General features: G+C 51.0%; 1 protein-coding gene across 2 annotated transcripts in view; it reads right to left on the bottom strand.

Moving 5' to 3' along the window:
* Positions 1–17,341, bottom strand: part of NOC2L (NOC2 like nucleolar associated transcriptional repressor) — an 81,795-nt gene extending 64,454 nt beyond the window's left edge. Inside the window, exons 1-10 of one of the 2 annotated variants that reach the window (XM_026659995.1) lie at positions 17,289–17,341; positions 15,459–15,638; positions 12,717–12,894; positions 11,672–11,770; positions 9,141–9,261; positions 7,923–8,013; positions 5,988–6,066; positions 3,572–3,682; positions 1,876–1,989; positions 915–1,103 (exon numbers count right to left, since the gene is read on the bottom strand). In XM_026659995.1, the coding sequence (XP_026515780.1) occupies positions 915–1,103; positions 1,876–1,989; positions 3,572–3,682; positions 5,988–6,066; positions 7,923–8,013; positions 9,141–9,261; positions 11,672–11,770; positions 12,717–12,894; positions 15,459–15,638; positions 17,289–17,308 (1,182 nt within the window). In that variant the 5' untranslated portion in view covers positions 17,309–17,341. The remainder of the gene's footprint in view (positions 1–914; positions 1,104–1,875; positions 1,990–3,571; positions 3,683–5,987; positions 6,067–7,922; positions 8,014–9,140; positions 9,262–11,671; positions 11,771–12,716; positions 12,895–15,458; positions 15,639–17,288) is intronic. The other variant, XM_029913543.1, reaches the window with a different exon arrangement.
* Positions 17,342–21,678: the final 4,337 nt, after the last annotated feature.

Here is a 21,678-nt window from a genome sequence, read left to right as displayed (position 1 = left end):
CCACGTGCCAGCTGACTTCCTCCATGTACTCCAGTGGGGTTCCCAACACGCACCAGTCAGCGCTCTCCCAGGGGTGCTGGAATAATTTGTATAGTGGGGGAGCTGAGAGCCATTGCATCAAACTGTAAATCTTGTATATAATGGCAATCATTTCAAGCCAGGGTTCCAGCACCTATTGGCTCTCCCAGACACAGCATCAGAGGCTCCAGGGAAGGCATTTCCTGGGAGTGACACCAGATCATGAAGTAAATCATCCACCCACCCCCCAAGAACTCCAAGCTTCCCCAGTCCCGGTAGGGAGTCTCTGTCAGAGAGAGAATATCGAGATCCTGTCTCCATTTACACAATGCCGTTCAACCCCAAAGAGACTGAAGAACTTTGCAAAACACACGCGGGCAAGTCACATCTCCCACCAGTGGGCTGGAGCAAGCTAGGCAGGTGCACAACTTCCCAGCAGTTTGGAGTGGGGTGTACTGGGCGGGAAGAGGTAATTAGCTAAGGATGCTGGGGCAAACTCCTACTCAGAGATCTTTAAAGGTCTATGCTGAGTAGACTGACCCTGGTTTTACAGGTCTCATCTACGCAGCCTCCCACCCCCTTCCCAGCGCCGGGCCTGGAGCACGGCTTGCCTAAAGAGACAAGATGCCCTTGCTCAGGGTCCAGCTTAAGGCTCCAGGGTGAACAGGCATTTCAGCCAGAATGCTCCAACAGGGCAATCCGCTCCCTTCACTGACCGCGTCTCCCAACTGTTGCAACCAGCAGCACTGAAGCAGGGACCGGGATTTTTTTCCCTGTTTCACCATGCACAAGGTCACACATCAATCTGAGTTAAAGCCGACATCGGGGGTACGTAACGGCAGCTTGCAAAACTCCCCGCATGGACTTCGCTCCCCAAGCTGGGGTTTGGAACCTACTTTCTTCTTCAGGGTCATAGCGCTGCGCAGATGAATGGCGAGCTGGCGGATGTAGATGAAGGCGTGCTGGTAGGACACCTGCGTGTCCAGGGCGTACATCTCCGTCAGGGTGCGCTGCATGAAGTTGATCATAGGGAGGACGTTGGGGGAGGTGAACCTGGAGTTCTTCACGTAGGAGATGTACATTTGCTGCAGGAAAAGGCAAGGCACGAACCGAGGAGTCAGAATGAAAACCCGGGCAGGGAAGGCGCGCCCTCCAACAACCCTCAGCCAAAGCCTCGGCACCGCCTGGCTTCCGGCACATCCGTGCTCGAGACAGGGGCCAGCTTGAGTACTGTGGCGACTGAAGCCCTCTGCTTAGCCGCGCCATAGGCAGAGCAAGCCTCCTCATGGTGCCCCTGCCAGCGAGCCTCATGCCTGACCCGTTCACACTGGGGTCTCCCCGGCACAAACGGACAATGCCAGCTGTGGGGGTGCTTTGTGCGACACGGACGTTTGGCTGAAACCAAACTCTCTTCGCTCAGCTGGTTGATGGCCTCGTGACCGTCAGACACAGCTGCCGGGGGCGCAGTGTGTTTTCCGGCTGCAGGCAGCCGCACACGTCACCCGCAGCCTCTGCTCGGCACCTACATTGCTGCCCACGCCCTAGGACACTTGCATGCCTGTGCGTCTACATGCCCTTGGAGACAGAGCAGCAGCATAGCCCCAGCACACACAGGTAGATCACATGGCCTAGCAGACGCTGCACTGGGCTGGGACTCAGGAGACCTGCTCCTACTCTCAGCTCTGCCACTGGCCTGCTGGGTGACCTTGGGCAACTCACTTTACTGCCCAGTGCCTCAGTTTCCCATTTGCAAAATGGAGATAATGCGTCTGGCCTCCTTTGCAAAGCAGACTGAGCTCTGCAGATGTGAACAGCCAGGTATTACTGTTATATTATCAGAGCACACTCCGCCATTACCTTGAGCACGGGGTTCAGGTACAGCTCCTTTTTATGGCGGCAGATCTTGTTGAGTACCAGGAAGGCCAGCACTCTCACGGTTTCTTCGCCCGTGCTCCACAGACGGATGACTTGCTAAAGAGGAAAGGAAGGAGAGAGGCCCGGGTGAGCAAAAGGACAGGATCCCATCCCATCAACAGAGAGGCCAGAGCTTCCCCTGACCCTTCGTTTCGGAGAGACAGAGGGGAAGGGCAGGTTGTGCAGCAGTCAGGAGCTCAGCACTGGTGGCCATCCCATCCCCACAGCCTTGCCGTAAGCCACCTCCACGTTACGCACCAAGATCAACGTCGTCAAACACACCTGTCCGCGAATGTGCTCAGCACCACTGACAGTCAGGCCACTCAGATGTGGGGGCCTACACGTGGACTTCAACGCCTAGATTTAGGCACCTACGTTTGAAGTTTGACTCAACTTCCCCCCAGGCGTTTCCTGACCAAACTAGGAGCCTCTCTTCTAGCTACAAGCAGCTCTCTGTGTCGCATAGCACTCTGCCAACCCCGTGAGAGGGAAGTCATCTGCGTGTCATGTCACTTTACACAGAGCACACCCAATATGCAAGGCCAGAGCCAACCCGACTGTGGTTCCTGGAAAGCAAATGCTCTCCGAACACTTCTCAATCCCCTCCCTGGTCTTACAGAACACACAGTACAGAGGCTTACGAGACAGGATTTTGCTGTACCACCTCAGATCACTGGCTTATCAAGGTCCAGTACTGAGATGCAGGAGATGGCTAAGGGCACTGGACCGGAACTCAAGAGACCTGGACTCAATTCCTGCCTCTGCCACAGACTCCCTGTGGGATGTGGGGCAAGTCATTTAATCTTAGGAGCTGTGCTCCCCATCTGTCAAATGGAAATGATCTAGTTTAGTTTGATTGCCAGCTCTTTGGGGCAGGGATTCTCTCTTATTAAGCAGCTGGTACATGGGATCAGGGCTGAGGCCTCTAGAACACACACAATTGTAAGCATCCCGTCTCTCACAGCAGCTCAGAGAGGCAAAAAAATCCCCTACAGAACCTGATCAATTGTGCAGAACCGAAAATTCCTCCCTGACAGTGCTAGTGAGAGGCCTTGAAACAAGCGATTTAAATTACCCTTATCTCAGCATGCAGCACCACAAACATCACCGGCCATACATGTCTCCAGCTCGGCTCGCCTGCCGCACCTCTCTGATTTAACGCTCCCGTTGCCCTCTTGCCCACACGCCACTCCTCCTCCCGCTTTGTCTCTCTCACACGCTCAGCAGTTGTGACTAAGTCACTGCACAAATATTCCACCCCCGATCCTCCAGAGGAAAACGCTATCACACATACACAGACACCAATTACTCTCGAGGCGATTAGGAAAACAGCTTCGCTGTAACATCGCCACGTCTCTCCGGAACGGGTACTGCTCCCGCATGACATGCCGTGGGGATTCATGGCCACGTGCAGGCGGATCCAAGCCCCCGCTGAACTCGGCGGAAGGGTGATGGCTGGCACCCAACGATGATAAATGGAGGCCTGGGTGCTTAACGGAAGAACAGCCCAGGAAAGCAACAGGGAACTGAGCTCAGGGCCCCAGACAGGGTATCCAACCCCAAATATCCAATACCACGTGGGATGCACACAAAGGTCTCGCTTCTCACTAAATTAAGTTTCCATTATTCTGCGCCTTACCTTGAGCAGCATGCGGCACTGCTTTGGGAACGACAAGAAATAAGGGACTATGGCGTTGACGTGGTGAAGCACAGCAGCTCCGACAGACGCTTCCGTTAAACAAGACAGGAGCTACAAGGCGGCGGCAAAAGGAGACGGCGGTCAGACCCTTGGTTCCCACCCAACTCCTTCCGTTCCCATTAGCTCCAAACATTTCCTGGGGGCCAGGTGTGGTGCAGCCTGACCCGCACTCTGGGGTTCGGGCTACAATAAGCCAAGCCCAAAAGAACTTCAGAGCGAATCCAGGAGCCGGGCCAGCAGAGTGGGAAATTCGCTGCTTAGAGGGACCTGGCTACCAGGGTCTCGCCACACTTGGCTAGCGAGTCTTAGGGAAGGCAAGACGCTATCTCCGACGGGGGGCAGAGGGTTTGGCCAGGAGCACTGCTGAGAATGTCTTTGCCTACACGAGGCTGAGAACAGCCAACATGGCTCCTGGGCTGGCTGGGCCGTGGTGGTGGCAGCAATCACGTGATTTACAGCTTTCCCCAGCAGTCCTCTGGCAGAGAGCAGAGGCACTAGCACAGGGGCGGGCAAACTTTTTGGCCCGAGGGCCACATCGGGGTATGGAAATTGTATGGCGGGCCATGAATGCGCACGAAATTGGGGGTAGGGGGTGCAGGAGGGGGTGAGGGCTCTGGCTGGGGGTGCGGGCTCTGGGTTGGGGCCAGAAATGAGGAGTTCAGGGTGCGGGAGGGGGCTGGGATGTGTGTGAGGGCTCTGGAGTGGGGCTGGGGATGAGGGTCTTGAGGTACAAGAGGGGGCTCTGGGCTGGGATCTAGGGGTTCGGAGGGCGGGGGGGTGATCAGGGCTGTGGCAGGGGATTGGGGCACCACGGAGGGGAGGGCCCTCAGGGGTGCAGGCTCCAGGCGGCGCTTACCGCAAGCAGCTCCAGGAAGCATGTCCCTCCTCCAGCTTCGAGGCGCAGCCAGACGGCTCTGCGTGCTGCCCCGTCCACAGCTGCCACCCCTGCATCTCCCATTAGCCAGGAACCGCGGCCAATGGGAGCTGCAGGGGCGGCACCTGCGAATGGGGCAGCGCGCAGAGCAACCTGGCCACACCTGCACATACTACATAGGAGCCGGAGGGAGGTCATGTCGGCTGCTTCCTGGGAGCTGCGCGGAGCGGGGCAAGCCTCCAACCCCGCTCCCCAGCTGGAGCGCCGGAGAGGGGCAAACACCCGACCTCGCTCCCCAGCAGGAGCTGAGGGCCAGATTAAATGGTCTGATGGGCTGGATGTGGCCCACGGGCCGTAGTTTGCCCACCCCTGAGCTAGACCATTCCCGACAGGTGTTTGTCTAACCTGTTCTTAAAACCCTCCAATGACGGAGATCCCACACCCTTCCTAGGCAATTTGATCCAGTGCTTAACTCCCTAATGTCCAACCTAAACTGCCCTTGCTGCAACTTAAGCCCATTGCTTCTTGTCCTATAAGCGTGAAACATCTTCATAATAACAATACCTAGCTTTTATCTAGAGCTTTTAATTGTTAGCTCTCTAAGGGAGGAAAGTATAATTATCCCCATTTTACAGATGCCTTTTTCTGTTCTGTTGCAATCCTGAGTTAATCGAGTAAAAGGCTTTGCTGCTCAGGAATGCTTTTCTGCTGAATCGTTTTGCCGGCTTATGCCCTGGAAGGGTGTCAGCACTTTCACTTTGTTTACCTGCTTTCCCTTCCCTCAAAAGCCCCACCACTGCCTTGGAGACTGAACAATTTATGCTGTCTAGTTGTTTTTTTTTGTTGTTGTTTTTTTTAAAAGTCCAATTCTCTCTCATTGGGGGTACACAATGAAACCGTCTGTTGGCTTCCCCAAGTCTTCCCCAAAAATCTTGATCTAGGAGGAGAGGAACCCAGCTTTATAAACACACGTGGACCATCCCCGGAAAACTGGACACCAGCAACTCAGCACGGGTGGGATCTTCTAATAAAGTTGAGCAGAATTATAGTTGGTGAGGTTGGGATATGGCGCCTGAGAAACATAACCTTGTTGCAGGTTTCACTGTAGGAAAGGGAGCATCGATTATGAAGCCAACAAAACAGTGGTGCTAGGGTGCAGGAGCAGACCTAGCACCTGAAACGACTTGAACCTGACGAGATTTTGAGTTGAGCAGCCAGCAGGCGTGACCGTAAAACTGCGAGAACTGCCTCCCCGAAGGAAGCGAAGTTTGTGAAATCAGAGCAATGAATGCCACTAACACAGTCAACTGGCTTGTTTGTGTTTGCTTAGGTGTCACCTTTAAAGGGACAGTTAGCTGGAAGCAAGCCGTGTATCTCCCTTGATGCTAGACACACGACCCCAAAATACAAAGCTGCTTCCCAACAGAAACCCAGCGGTGCCCAGGACAACAGCCTCCTAACAGACACGCTGCAGGTCTTTACCTGGATGGTGCAGCCCAGGTACATCTTGACGTCCAGCCTCAGCTTGCCCCAGAGTGGGCTGGTAGAGGGCAGCACCATCCTAGGAATGAGCAGAGAGAGAACACAGGCTGAGTGGGAGTCGCGTTTCGTTTAGAGCTAAAAGTGACAATGAATCATTGCACTACGGAAACTCCCAGGAAACCAGCATCTTCCACGCGGCGAGGAGACGGGGGCGTAAAAGCGTTACAATCTCATTATAAAAGGAGTAAGGCTTTGTCATCCAAAGGGTGCCCCAGGCCTGCACGACATTACTCCAGGGCACAAGGGGAAGCTCCCCCACATCCCTCTCCATCTGGCTAACACAACGGATGCTGAAACGGAGTGGGGGCGTCTGGCAGTCAGCCCCATTTACCTTCTGTTCAGGCATCCTGGGGCAGCTTAAAAATAGGACTGTTTTCTATTGCAAGACGGCTGGAGTTACATGGATTATGACGTACGATTATGGGTGGCCTAGCCGGCGTGGGGAAGAAAGCACAGATCTCACTTGTGCCACTCATGAGCTCACGCCCACATGGACTAATAACTGCAGAGCTGAGTGTTTGCCAGGCAAACCTACCATGGACTTCACATAGAGTTTGCATCAGTAAGGACTGCAAGGAGGAAAGGGGGAAACTATTCTCTGCAATCAGCACTATATTGCTATCTCAGAGCAACAGCACAAGGAATTGAGACTTATGCTTCGCCACCAATGCCAACCGGAAATTCGGAGTTGACCTCAACCCCCATCCCGTCCCTAACCAGGCCAAACAGGGACATTAACAATAATTGCATTAAAACCTGCCTAGGATGCTTAAGCACTTTTCACACTTACACAGGCATTACTCTATCCGCCGTGCAAGTGCGACCACCTTTGGGGTGGAACACTCCTGCTACATAATACTGCATAAGATTGTAGGGCCAAAAGAGAAGAAAAAAAAAAAAAACCTGTATGCAGCTGAAACCACAGAGAAGATTCTGGTAAATGAAGAACACAGATACCCTAGGTGGAACATGGCCAAGATAGAGGGACTAACACATCTTGCAGAGTGCGCTTGGGGATCTTTTAACAGGTGGTCAGAGCTTTACTTCCAGCACCATTGTGCTTACCCATCATCCTGGCCCAGGGTGGACTCAGAGCTAAGCATGGTACCTACCAAGCCTCCCACTGCCCTGGATGACCCTTGGAGGTCACCCCTCCAAGTACTGCTCCAGCCCAACCCCGTTTATCTTGGATCAATACACGATCCCAGACCAAGGCAGTTTGGCAGCCAACCAGAATTCCAGCGAACAAAACTGGGCCCATGAGTCAGAAATTCCCCTGTCTCTAATGAAGGCTCTAGTCAGATCAGATGACAGCATGGAGGAATGCAACACAGAGCTTCTGGACTGATGCCTACATTTAGGAACAAGGGATTAATTGTACCCTAACTAGCCCAGCTGCGTGTTGCTGTTCCCCATTCCACCCACGATCTAACGCTGACCAGGTCAAACCTGGAAGCTCCTGCTCTCAACCCACCATGATCTGGGGCCTAGCACACCCGCAGCAGTAAACATCGAAAGCAGTAGGGTGAATCGCTACCAAGTCACATCTCAAGGGCAAGCAGGTCAGTCACAAACCATTTTTCCCTTCACCCCAAATAAAATGTCACATCCTTCAGAATTCCCCAGTGCAGGAGGAAAAGGGTCACGCTGGACGCCTCCTGCACTGGGGAATTCAGAAGGATCGAGGCTCAAGGATAAGAAGCCCATAGGCATGGACAAATGGTTTTTCCACTACACAGGAAGAGCTGCATCTCTGCCAATTCTTCCACCTGCAAGAGCTGCATCTCTGCCAATTCTTCCACCTGTGTGCCCAGGCCTCAGTGCTGGGAAAGGCCCAGATGACACTTATCTGCAGTGAAATTGCCTTGAACTTACTTTGATTTGTCTTTCAGCACCTTCACCTGAAGCAGTTTCTGCAGGCAGCCAAAGAGATCCCGAATGCAGAAGGACACCAGGGCATTGAACACTGAACCAAAAAAGAACACGTCAGTAAAATACTTACGACTGGTTTCCTATTCACTTCCCGGTCCCCTTGCTAACCTGAAACAGAACTCTCACCAATGAGCTCAGAACAGGACTTAGGCTAGATAGGTTTGGGGTCTTTCACAGGTTTGCACGTATCAGTCTCCTCTCTCTCTCCACACTCCCACTCAGCAATTCCTTCCTGAATAGTAAGATTCCTTAGAGTGCAAGCTCTTTGGATAGGGACCCCCTGTGCGCATGAGGTCCCTCTCTTGGTACAGCGTCTAGTGCACTGGGGCCCTGGTCCATGATTGGAGCTGCTAGGCACTACTGCAATACAAGGAATAATAAGAGGCAAGAAACCAGGAATTACATGTTTTGGGGGTTGTTTTTTAAAGCAATGTCATCGGACAGCACCTCGTTACTACGTAATTTACTGAATTAGAAAACAAAGGTGTGTCTGGGAGGGAAGCCACATTGAGCGGCTGCAGTGTTCCACATGGGCACTACGGAGATGAGAGAGGACATCCTCAATCGCTTCTGAAATGCAGCAACGATCCAATGCTGATTCTAAGCAGGGTGCATTAAGAAGCTTTTCCAGCAGCCACATTTCTCAAAAAAAACGTATGCAGCAACTAAATTTCCAGGGGACGGATGCACGTGAGTTGGGACAATTCTTTCATACTTCAAATAAATAAATATTAACGCTGCAAGGGAAGAATCGCGGTTGACTCTAAGTCACAATTTTAGGTGGGACATGGTCATCACCATAGCAGCAAATGGGGCTGTTAGATAAGGCTACTTTTGCCAACACCCCTCAGTGCTGTATCAGGTCTGCCGGAACAGCATTAGTTGAAATCCTGCTGCTTCAGGACCCCCTTCCAGAACGGGCACTATACAAGGCGGCGTAGATCCGGTCTCATCTGGAGGAGTTATGCTGTTAAACTGAAAGCCACGAGATATGCATGGAACTAGGATGAAGATCATTTTCATTTCCACTGATTTTATTTTCTCATTTTCTCCTGATAGGCCTTGAATTGGCACCCACCTCCTCACCAGGCCCTTATCCCATGCCACCTGCCCCTTACGAAACAAGTCTAGACAGCCTCTAGCCTGGACAAAAGCTCTCACCGGCACTGTCAGTGACTTTGAATTTGCTGGGGTCGGCCCCACCGTCATCTCCTTTGGTGGTTGCCACAGATGCTTTAAAGGCCTGAGTGATCTCATGGAGGAGCCTGGGTGTTAGCTGCTTCTGGGAGAGAGGAATAAAGAAATGTTAGCAATAAAGGGAGGGGAGAATGGAGGCAGCTATATTCCTTCATTAATAATCATCCCTCATTATGCGCTTTTCATCGATAGATCTCAAAGTGCTTCACAGAAGCAGGGAAGAATGAGTATCCCCTTTATACAGCTGGGGAGACTGAGGCACCGGGGGGCGAGGGGGGAATGACTTGCCACATTACATAGTATTCTAAATGCTATTATAAAAATCTGCAGGACATGCAGGAGGCAGAGTGCATAGGAGGAAACCTGGGGAGTCAAGAACAGATGTGCGACTTCACTCGCTCTGTGACCTCATGTGAAACCCTGGAGTCTCATTGGCCTCTTAACACAGCCCGCAAACTGAAGCTGAGAACCCCTGGTCAAGCCCGTAACTGTGCAGGCTCCAGTGTCATACAAGCCAGATGCCTCATCTGCACGTTACATGGTTGGCAGAACAGTCTTGCTCAGCGTGATCATTCGATCATGCTGTTCTGTGTACAGTTTTCTGGGTGAAAAGATGCTACTGAGGTGGACCAGCACCAAATTTGATCTCTCCCACACCTGACACACACAGCTTTACCCTGGAGATACACCCCTAACCACAGGAGACCATCAGCCTCTCTAGAACATGGGCTCCAACAGCCCCTCAGCCACAGATTCTAGACCAGCTGATCCAAAAACCGAGTAGATCGGGACTCCAGATTTCTGGGGATTACAGCCACAGCCTGGGGGAGGAAAACTATCCAAGGGGGGTCTTTATACTACTCAGAAGATGCTCAGAGACAGAGAGAAGCCTGTCCCCAAAGCATACAATCAACGGGACTCTGTGGGTATGTCTACACACTGCAGCTAGGAGCAAGCCTCCGAGCCCAGGAACAGACACAAGCTAGCTCAGCTTGAGCTAGCATGCTAAATATAGCAGTGTGGACACAGCGGCACAGGCAGCATGGGCTAGCCACTCGGGCACGGACCCAGGGGATTGGGCCGGCTGAATCTCCGGGGGCTAGCCCATGCTGCAACGTCCACACATGCAAGTCAAGTCACTCAAGTACATCAGCGCATGCGGGATTGGGCCCTAAATTAAGAGGACTGTGACAGGGCAGCTGCCCCTCACTGGCTGGCAAAGGGTTAACAGCAGCCCTTGGAGTGGCTGTGCAGAACCCAGCCAACCAGAGGACGGCTTAGAAGCAGCCAATCAGGGCCAGGCAGGGCCCTATAAGAAGGGCTGCAGGGCAGAGAGGAGCTCAGTCTCTCCCTGGAGCTTGAGGGAGGAGGACTGGCTGCCTGTAGAGAGGAGTGCCTGGGACAGAGCAGTGCTGGGCAGGGTCAGGGGAGCAAGCAGAGCTCCAGCCTGAGGCCTTGATACAGGGGCCGAGTAGGTGCTGGGGCTATGGGGAAGTGGCCCAGGGAAAGCAGGTAGCGGCAGAGGGGAAGGAGAGGCAGTGAACAGCTGCCAGCCACAGTGTCCCTGGGTTGGGGCCCAGAGTAGCGGGTGGGCCTGGGCCCCCCCATTTTGCCCCACTGGCTGCCGAAGGAAGTGGCCAGCCAAAGGACTGCAGTTTGCCCCTGAGCGAGGGGCTGGACTAGGGGCTGCAGTTCGCTACTGCGGCAAGAGGCTGGGCGAAGGACTGCCAGTTCCCCCGGAAGGGGGGAGACAATGGGCTAGGGGCACAGCCAGAGGGCCGTGCCCTGAAGAGGACGCCGCGGGTCCCCACAGACAGCAGAGATGGTAGAGAAGCAGTGACAGAGAGTGAGATACCACAAGAGGAAGGCGCAGAGCTAATTCCTAGAGCAACCAGCAGGAAGCACCACGGTGGTGAGCACAACCCGTTACAGGGACAAACAGGAGATGATGCAGTCTACACACAATAATTGCCCTGCACTAACTATGCTATGCACTTATAGCAGTACAACCTCCCTGCCCACCCCATATTGGCATAAAGGTGCCTCAGATTTGTATAACTATTCCCTAGGGGAAGGGGCATAAGCGATACTGGTATAACTGCATCTGCGGGGAGGCTGTACCAGTTTAACTATTTCAATAAAACAGGACATCGCTGTACTGTACAAAGCCTGTGTGGACAGCAGGCCTGAGGAGAATAACATTTGTGCTTTTAACTAGCAGCGACAGGAACCAACCACAGACCAAGAGGCAGCAAGGCATAGACATTTCACCCACTTCACCCCCCAGCTGGCAGGCCCAGTGCATGGCAGGGGGTGCCTGGGCCATCTCCCTGGTGTCTAGTGTCAATGTGTTTTTAAAAAGCAAGGGTCTCAGTGCTGTGCTGGGGGGAGGCCTTTCAATTGGGCCCAAGCCCTCGGTATTTGCTGATGCACGGACGCAGGCCAGCCCAACCCCCTCCCTCCCCCTCCCCCGGCCCGGTGGGCCCATCTCTCACCTCTGCAGCCTGTTTCCATTGTTCCACCATCTTCAAGGTCACGGTGATAAAGTCAGCTTTCTTCCGCTTGACCGTTTCCTCCTCCTCGTCACTTGCTTCCTACAACAGTCAGAGACACCCCCAGGGTGACGCTGCGTTTGCAGATCAGTCTCCGCTTCCCCCACCCACCACAGCCCCTTGAAAGGAAAACCAACCAAGTGGCTAGAGCGGCTGACAGGAGGTCAGGCCACGTCTATACTATGGGCCGACTGTACCTGTGACGTTGTAAGTCAGTAGCATAGGCGCAGACTGCAGTGACAGAAGGGGTGTTTCTGCCACTGTAGGAACACTGCCTCTCCCAGGACCTAGATGCATCTACACCCGGCGTTAGGTGTGAAAAATCCACACCCCCAAGTGCCGTAGCTACGTCACCCTAAGTTAAGTGTAGCCCAGGCCTCGGAGGCACTGGATTCTACTCCTGTCTCTGTCACTAGCAACGCGTACGACTCAGAGGCAGTAAGAACAAAGCCCTCGACGACGGCAAACAGACGTCAACCCCAGAAAGAGCTCACCGCCTTACACAGGCACGTGACATACAGGACAGCAGCTCAAATACCCGAGCGTGTGCAGAAATTTACAGTGCCTAGCACAGTGGGGTCCTGGCCCACAACTAGGGCTCCTAAGAGCTACGGGAATAAAATAATAGATACTAGGAAGAAGGAGACTGTTTGGAGCGATTTGGAGGAGTTTAAGCGTGCTCTGCACATGGGAAATTCTTCCAGTGTGTGGGTGGGAAAGTGCATAAAGCCTAGGGAATGTGGAACAGGCTGCTGGAAATGCTAGATTATTGTATTATTACTATTTAAATCCACAACTGGTTTCCAAGCCACCAGCCCCAACTGCCTGCAGACCTTTGAGGAGACATTTCCCTCCTGCTCTGTATCATCACACACTAGAAGCAAATTCAGCCCTTGCACTGAAACTCGGAAACAATAGTTATGCCATGAAGGTAACCTATTTTAAAGGCGCCTAGAATACTCCTCCATCCACCAGGTGAACCCAGTACCTCCAGCGTTTCAGGCAGCGTGTGCAGACCCTTCTCCTCCTCATCAGAGCCGTCTGAGTCATCAAAGTTCAGCAGGGAACGGTCGTTTTCTTGCAAGAACTTGTAAAATTCAGGATCTCGTTCCTTCAGCCGTGAGAGTTGGTCTTTATGCTCGGTTGCCTTTCCTTTCTTCACTTTCCTGATGGAGGAGGATCAGAAGAATTAAGACCTGGTTATTTATTCAGAGCGGAAAGTAAGTTAGGAGTTGTACAAGCAAACAAACCTAAGCTGTTCATAAAAGCCCTGACTCTAAAATGTATATGCTTAAATGCGGTCATAAATAAAGTTGGCTTTCCTGAATGAGGGCCACAGTGCACAGGATTCTGGAAATCTTTCGTTGCTTGCTTTGGGAGAAAACCCATTGGATTTGGTTAAAATAAGTGGTCATTCACATCTTTTGCTGACATCCTTTGTTCAGGAAAGTGCTTCCAAATTGCACAGGGAAGCAAAAAAAGCTGTCCTTGGAATCACTTTGGAAACTTGGCAAAGACACGGGCCATAAGATCATATCACCTTATAATACAACCCAGGTGTGACGCTCTGTACCTAGGGGGAGCACCCTACACCCCCAGGTTCATCTTTATAAAATGATGTTGTGGTATGCAAAGAGTGGTTGTTATAGTGATGTTATAGTAATTGTTACAGTAATGTTACAGGTTATAATTTCATGTATATAGTTATGAAGCTGAAAATATATCCTCATGGCTTAAAGCAAGCGGAGGCAAAAACTCTCCAAGAACAGAGAGGCAGTTCACACCTCATCAGGGCAGGTATGGGACGAACCCAGACCAGCCTCACAGGGACAAAGGTCACTGGCCTAGGCAGCAACAAAAGAAGTTGTTAGGATCTCCAGGGAGCCACGCCCCTTCCTTTGGTCAGTTTGGAACTGCAATGAGGTAATACTCACCTGACTCTGAAGGGGGGGGGGGGGCAAAGCCAAGAGGGAAGAAAGGACAAGATAAATGGGAGAGATTTGCCATGTGCACTCTCTCTCCCCCCCATACCTACATCTACAGACACCACACGCTGATCAAAGGGGAGAGCCTGGCTGAAGAGCAACCAGCCAGCCTGTGGTGAGAAGCATCTAAGTTTGTAAGAACATTGAAAGTGCTAAGATCAGCTTAGAATGCGTTTTGCTTTTAGTTCATTTGACCAAATCTGACTTGTTGTGCTTTGACTTATAATCACTTAATCTTTATAGTTAATAAATCTGTTTGTTTGTTCTACCTGAAGCAGTGCGTTCGGTTTGAAGTGTGTCAGAGGCTCCCCTGGGGATAACAAGCCTGGTACATATCAATTTCTTTGTAAAATTGACGAACTCATAAGCTTGCAGCGTCCAGCGGGCATAACTGGACACTGCAAGACGGAGGTTCCTAGGGTTGTGTCTGGGACCGGAGATATTGGCTAGTGTCATTCGGTTACACAATCCAAGGAGCAGCTGACATGCCAGAGGCTGTGTGTGAACAGCCCAGGAGTGGGGGTTCTCACAGCAGAGCCGGGTAAGGCTGGCTCCCAGAGTCAAGGACTGGAGTGACCTAGCAGATCACCAGTCCGGATAACACCAAAGAGGAACATCGCGCCAGGTAAAAAATTCTTTTTTTTTTTTTTAAGTTGTCATGGGGAAAACAAATTGTGAAATGTGACATTTAAAAACAGCTTAAACAAATAAATTCCAGCAACTTTTCAGTGAAAAGTGAGTAAGACGACAATCAGACCTTAGCTAGCTCTAGTTCCACAACACCCCTGACATTCTGCTAATGGAGAGGCAAAGTTCTAGGGGGCCACTGAGAACAGTCAAAAGTCCACGCCAGATTTTCCAACCAAGTTTAAAGGCCCATTAATTCTACACATAGTACCAAGCCAGGGAGCCCAGCAACAACAGTTGCTCCCTAATCCAGTTCAGATTTGTAGCATAAACAGGACTTTACTGCATCCCTCAGCCAGGCTACAATCCCGGGACATGCACCCAATTAGAGGATATGCTTAAAACATGGCTAGATCCTGTCCACATTTATAGCTAGAACCAACGAATTTAGGAAAATCAGTTCAGGGGTCAAAGATGTTGTCACTGAGCCCCTGGATTCTATTACTGTTGTAGTGTAGACGGACGCAAAGAACAGTGCTTCAGCATGGATTAAACAAAGCTCTGTGTAGATTGGAGCAGAGGGTTTTGGGGCGGAGTGCTTTCGGCTTTGCCACTGGTCTGCTGGGTGACCCTGGGCAAGTCACACCTCTCTGTGCCTCAATTTGCCCAACCGTACAATAGGGACAATGCTACTGGCCTCTTCTGTAAAGCACTTTGAGTTCCACTGATGAAGAGGGCTATGTAAGAGCTAGGTATTGTTTTCATTTTGTGGACAAAGCACCAGTATCTCAGGCTTTTTTAAGATGATGTGCTTAGAACTGAAACACTTTTTAAGGTGGGTCACTGGAGTGGAAGAATCATAGAATACCAGGGTTGGAAGGGACCTCAGGAGGTCATCTAGTCCAACCCCCTGCTCAAAGTAGGACCAATTTCCCAACTAAATCATCCCAGCCAGAGCTTTGTCAAGCCTGACCTTAAAAACCTCTAAGGAAGGAGATTCCACCACCTCCCTAGGTAACCCATTCCAGTGCTTCACTACCCTCCTAGTGAAAAAGTTTTTCCTAATACCCCTTAAATGACTGTTCACATTTCCCCAATCAACAAGGAGCCACACTTACTTTTCTGCAGTTTTAACTTTGAGTGGCTTCTTCTTCTTTCCTCCTGCCTGCCCATTCTGGCTTTGTTTCCCGTTAGCAGGCTCTTCCACAAGCTCTGATGTCTCCTCTTCTGAGTCACCATCAACTTCTGACTCAAATCCGGAAGTTAAAAATTCATCAACACTCAGCTCCGCCAGTTTTCTAGTTCCAGAGGGAGAAGAGAAGAGAGGGAGGAAGAGGAGAGGATTCAGGGTTTTAAATTAAGCTGATTTGACGCTCATATCATACAGCACTCCTGCCCATCCCCACCCCGCAACCAAAAAGGAATATGTACTCAGCATAATCCGAAGTATTTACCAGAGAAAAACAGCCATCTCAATAGTTAACATAAGAGCTCAGTATCCCAAATTTTACTCATGAAGTGGGTCCACAGGCTTCACCTGGCCTATTCATAAGGGGTGCAAAATATCTGACCCAAGAAAAGGTATGGTCCCTTTAGTCTAGATGTGTGTTTCTGATCAGTAGCAGAGCAGACATTCCCAATAAACCACCTTTTGTTGAAACTACAGTATAGTAAGAACTTCTGACTTTACCTGATCCAGTAGGTACAAGGTTACACACAAAACAGTGCTTTACACCCCAGAAATCATTGAGAGTGTGCAGGAAGCTCTTACAACACCAAAGACCACCTGGTCTCTGTTTTGTAGCTCACCAAAAGCTATTTAATTTAAAGCCTCCCCACGTTTTATTTCAACCAGGAAGAGGAATTATAAGATGAACAGCCTGTTGACTTAATAATTAGTTTATAACAACACACTTTAACAAAAGTTAACTGCGCAAGTCTCTTTTACAGCCCATGCCACATGCTGTTTTGCAAAACATACAGAAATACTCGTTAAGGATGAGAAGGGATAAATATCTTTCTAACCGCTGTTCTCTTTTCAGGGGACATCACCTTTAGAAATTCCGGTTTGAAGAGAGGCAATTGGATACAAATTTAAACTTCCAACCGCTGTGTTTGTACAGGTCATGGCCCTGATCTGTGACTGGTGCCCCAGGGCCCTATCACAATAGATATTACTATTGCTAATAAACGATGCCAGTATGCAATATTCATACGCGGTGCCCCCAGCTCCAAGCTCTCAGTGACCCCGGCCCAGAAGCAAATAAAACCTGCTATGCGCGTTGCACCTTTCACCCCAAATATCTTACTAGCGGATACAGAAATCTCAGCTGGATCCCGAGCTGAGCACCCACAAACTGCAGGGATGGTCCCCATCCAACGGCGAGTTTTGCAGTTAGGCCCTTAGGGGGCTTCATCCGGCCCCCCAGCTCTAGACACCCTTTCCCTGGCCCAAAGCCTGGCTAGGAACTATAAATGCAAACATCACTCTTCCCTTCCCCCAACACAGGCCCTTTCCCATACACCCCCCCCCCCCCCCCCCCCCCCCCCCCCCCCGCGGGGGGCCGGGGGGGGGGGGGCCCTCCGGGGGGGCCCCCCCCCCCCCCCCCCCCCCCCCAGAGGGGAGTCCCTGGCTGGTGCATTGTGCAGACGCAGCTAGGGAGAAGCGCCCCCACCCCCCCAGCCCAGCCAGTGAGGGTGCTAGCCATGGGGGGGCCTAAACAGGAATATATTGGAAGCCCCCCCCCCAAACACATACTAATAATTAATAGGGCTCCCGCTGTTCGGGGCCCTAAACAACCGCTTGGCTCATGCCCAGCGCTGGCTCTCAGCCCCCCCCCCTACAGCAGAGCCAGCGCAAGCTGCAGCCCCCGCGCACGTGCCTGCGACCCCTGGGCCCCGCGCCTCCAGCTGGGAGCCGAGCGGGCCCGCCCGCGCGCCGCACTCACCTCCTGCCTCCAGCCGCCATGGCGCTGCAACGTGCGGCCCGGCCTCTCCCACAATGCAGCGGCCAAGGGGGAGGATTGATGCCTTGGTTCACGAAGGTGAGCGTGCAGAATCGTCACGCGGTAGGGCGGATGTCAACAGCTGCGGTTGCAGGCTCGGCAGATTGTGATGGGGGGGGGGAGGAGGAGCTCTCTCGCTCTCTGTTACACTCAAGAGGAACAACAGAAGGACCATACTGGGTCAGATCAGTGCTCCATCTAGCCCAATGTCCTGTCTTCTGACAGCGGTCGGGGCCAGATGCTTTAGAGAGAATGAACAGAACAGGGAATTATTTCAGTGATCCATCCTCCGTCATCCACTCCCAGTTTCTGGCCGCCAGCCAGGCCAGGTCTATACTAGGAAATTAAGTCAGCAGAACTATGTCGCTCCGGCGTGTGAAAAATCCACACCCCTGAGCTAGGCAGGTAAATTGGCCCTAGTGTAGACAGCACTATGTCCACGGGAGGGATTCTCCCGTTAAGTCTCTCATGGAGGTGGAGTATCTACGCTGATGGGAGAAGCTCTTCTTCACCAGTGCAGTGTTATTAGTGTAGACGTGCTCTCAGAGACTTAGGGACACCCAGAGCATGGGGTTGCCTCCCTGACCATCTTGACTATTGCCGTTGATGGACCTCTCCACCACAGAACAAGCACTGATTGAAACTGGAGGTATGCTTGTTTTTTGAGCTCTGAGTCTCTCTACTGATATAGTGTCAAGTATCGGGGGCGAGCCGTGTTAGTCTGTATCCGCAAAAACAACAAGGAGTCGGATGGCACCTTAAAGACTAACAGATTTATTATGCCCAAATAAATCTGTTAGACTTTAAGGTGCCACCAGACTCCTTGTTGTTTCTACTGATATAGAGACCAAGATTTCAGTATTAAACAGCAAACACCAAACCTTGAAGCACATTGCTTTTTAAAGATATCAGGTGATAGGCCGGATTTGCATAAGTGACTAGTGATTTAGGGTATGTAGGTGCCGAGCCTGAAACTCTTCCTAGGGGCCTGGTGGTCAGCACTTTCTGAAAATCAGGCCCCTTTAAAGTGCCTCAAGTTGGGCACCCAAGTAACAAATTACTTTGGAAAATGTTGACTTGATCTTTATAGAACTCTCTCTATGATATCTCTGGGTATCAATCACTATATCAGCGCAAAGAGATCTATTCTATTCTACATAGGTTCTTACACACTGAGCAACTTCCACTCACATGTGGTTCCTTCTCTCTCTTACCCTCTACCTAGGGGGTGAATAGTGCACAATGGAGTGTTTTGTTTTGGTAGGAAGGTGAGTTTTTTAAAAGTGCTCAGAGCAAACATGTTACAAGATTGAATATTTATAATTTAATACCAAAATACTATCTATCTCATATTTTCTACAACACATATAGTTTAATATTTAAGGTATGTTCTTGACTATTAAAATTTCTCTCACACCTATTTTATAATGCTAACATCTATTTCTCTCTGTATTTACAGACACACATATAAAGATTGCAAAATTGCAAGAACTTACTCATATGAATCCCTTAGGCAGCAATTCATGTGAGTCTGTTGGATTCAATGGGGCTCCACAGTAGTCTATCCTCTTCGGGGCCTTACAAACAAATTGCATTCCTGTGGAGGAAGGTTCCAGTGATATTGGATCAATTTTACAGGTTGCTGTTTGTTTGTTTGTTTGTTTTTAAGTACTTCCTTCATTGTGAAGGGGGTTGTGATGTGTCTGTTGCAATGGGACACTTTCAAATCTCACCCCTTTGTTAAAAGAATCTCCCTCATCCAACCTGTTCCCAGTTTGCCAGCCCTGATATTAATTATTTTAGAGGATTTTTTTTTAAAAGAACGTGCCACTTTTCTATTAGGATTTGTAGTGACGCTGACCGACGCCTCCAACACACCAATGAAAGGGAAGGTCTAGCTAGAGTCAGACCATACAGCCCTACTATATAGGGTTGCAATTCAGGAGCAGGCGGCGACTTTACACGGAAAGAGCTGTTATTGCTCCAGACACAGCTTAGAAAGGTGCACTGGGGAGAAAAGGAAGCCCCTTTGTGACATAGGCAAAGGGGCGGGCGAAGGGGGGATTTGAACCCATGAACTGAGTGCAACTATGGCTTAGCTAAGCCACTGGGATACCGTCCTGTCTGAACAAGCCAGCGCTAGCGCTAGCGCCTAGCCCCCCACAAGTTTCACTTGGGTGAGTGTGCTCTGGGAAAGGGTCCTTATTATTTTTTGCACGCAAGGGGCGCGAGACATTGGGGACTGAGCAATGGGGAGGGAGATTTAAGGTGGACTCACTGCAGAGCCACACATCCTTGTTGCAGTCTCCTGTCTCCATCATGCATGCAGCCGGTGTCCTGCGATTCACTCCGTTTGCAGGGCGATGCGGTATAGTGCAATACACCCCGCACCCCCCGTCCGCTATGATTCCCCTCCCTCCCGGCCCCCCATGAGCTTGCCTTGCAACAGAGCCGGGCCATCCATCACTTTCGCAGACCGTTGTTTCTCTGTGGCTGGAGCAGCTGCGGCGGTGGGATAGGCGTCAGACCAGGCACGGGCTGGTGTGTGTGGAGCCGGCACGGCGGACGGACAGACCCTGCTGTCTTGCCAGTCTGCATGTGAGCGAACGCACGGCTCGGCTTGGCGGGGTTATTTCAGGTGACTTCCTCTTGGAGAGCGGCAGCTTCCAGACCTGGCGGGATTCAAAGCGGGACTTGCCGGGTGTTAAGTCCTGTGTATATTAAATATATTGCATGTTTGCAAAAGCCTTTCGGGGGGGTGGTGGGGGCGAGCCGTGGGGAGGGTCCAGGGCAGTTTAAAATTCCTCTGCCCCCCCCCGACTCCAGTGGCTAAAAGGCTGCAGTACTGCACCCTCCAGGAGACCGGCTTTTTAAGGAGGAACTCCCCCGAGCAGGGGCAGCTTCCGCCTCTTTCCCACCGTGAAGCTGCCCCTGCACACCCGGGATGGGTAAGGGCAGGCTCACCGCTCCCCCCCCGGCACTACACAACGCCCTTGGCTGTGACTGTGGTTTGAAAAGAGAGGGCAAACGTGTCGTGCCCAACTCTCTGCTGGGGAAGATTGGGGAAGTAGGCGGAGCGGCCTTAAAAGTCTTGCCTGCACCTGGTTGGTTTACATTTGCGTCAATTTCAGCCCTGTAGAATTTGGGGGGCTCAGGACAAAGGAATCGGGAGCTGGAGGCCCTCGGACCATCTTAAACCTGCGGCCTCCCGTGGCACAGCTTGGAGCGAGAGAGGGGCTGCTGGGTGGTCCTGAAGAATTAGCAGCGGGGGACAACACACACACACACACACACAGAGAGCATCTTCCTAGGAGACCCGGGCGCTAGAGATTAGTTATGAGCCATCTCCCTGCACCTGTATCTGTAAGTATGACCGAGCAAGGAGAGTCTATGAAGGTGGGAAAGGGGAATGTAAAGAAAAATAGCCCAAAACATCCTCTTCCCCTACCATGCATTTCTGCCCCTCCTATTCTGTTAGTAACAAGAACATTTTTTTGTTAAAGGGGGCATGCAGAGTCACAATTTCTCCTTGAGAAGTTGTTCCCTGTCTTACTACTGTCATCAATTCTGGTTGCAAAAATGAGCTGTGTGCCAAGTGGGATTTGGTTGGTTTTTTTTTTTTTTTGCTGAATTGTGTAAGTGGGAAGCGCTCCTTCCCATAGCACTGCAGAAATTAGGGCCATATATAGCTTCTGATGAACCAGGCACTTTCTCCTGGCTAGCGGGAGAGTCTCTAGTGAATTTGCTGTGTGTGTGATGTCCCTCTTAAAGGATCGTTTTTTACACTAGGACTGATATGGCAAAAATATGTAACTTCCGCACCATAAAGCTAGTGAATTTGTTTGCAAGTTGATAGAGGGTTGGGATTACATATGGAGTGCCCTAAGGTAACATGATGCCGTTCGTCCAGTGAAATGTTGTAAGGACACATTGAAATTTAAGTTCTGATTAAACCTGCCTTTGTGTCTCTTACTTACTACCAACAGGACCCTAACACTTACATTTTGGGGTTTAAAATCCATTTTATTCCCCTGTGTATAGCTGATCCAGGCAAGTTATTTTAAAAAGTCCTGGGTTTTAAATAGCTGATCTGCTTTAGCAGGCTCGGATTGCTGTCTGTCAGTATCGCAGTGCCTTTCTCTGTGCTGCTATAGTTAAGCATCTCAGTCCTAAATAGGACTTATTTTTCATCATTTTTATATAACTCATTAAAAAAATACTCTGAGCTGAAGTCTCATGAGATTTGGGGGCGCAGAGGGGAAGTTTTCAACTTTCTAGGTGTTCTTACAATTCCATTCCTATTAACTCTACAATGTGAGAGATGAAAACTGCC

Source organism: Terrapene carolina, unplaced genomic scaffold, assembly GCF_002925995.2.
Source record: "Terrapene carolina triunguis isolate 2854851 unplaced genomic scaffold, T_m_triunguis-2.0 Scaffold714, whole genome shotgun sequence".
NCBI classification, from domain to species: domain Eukaryota; kingdom Metazoa; phylum Chordata; order Testudines; family Emydidae; genus Terrapene; species Terrapene triunguis.
This window is presented reverse-complemented; position numbering and strand designations above follow the sequence as displayed.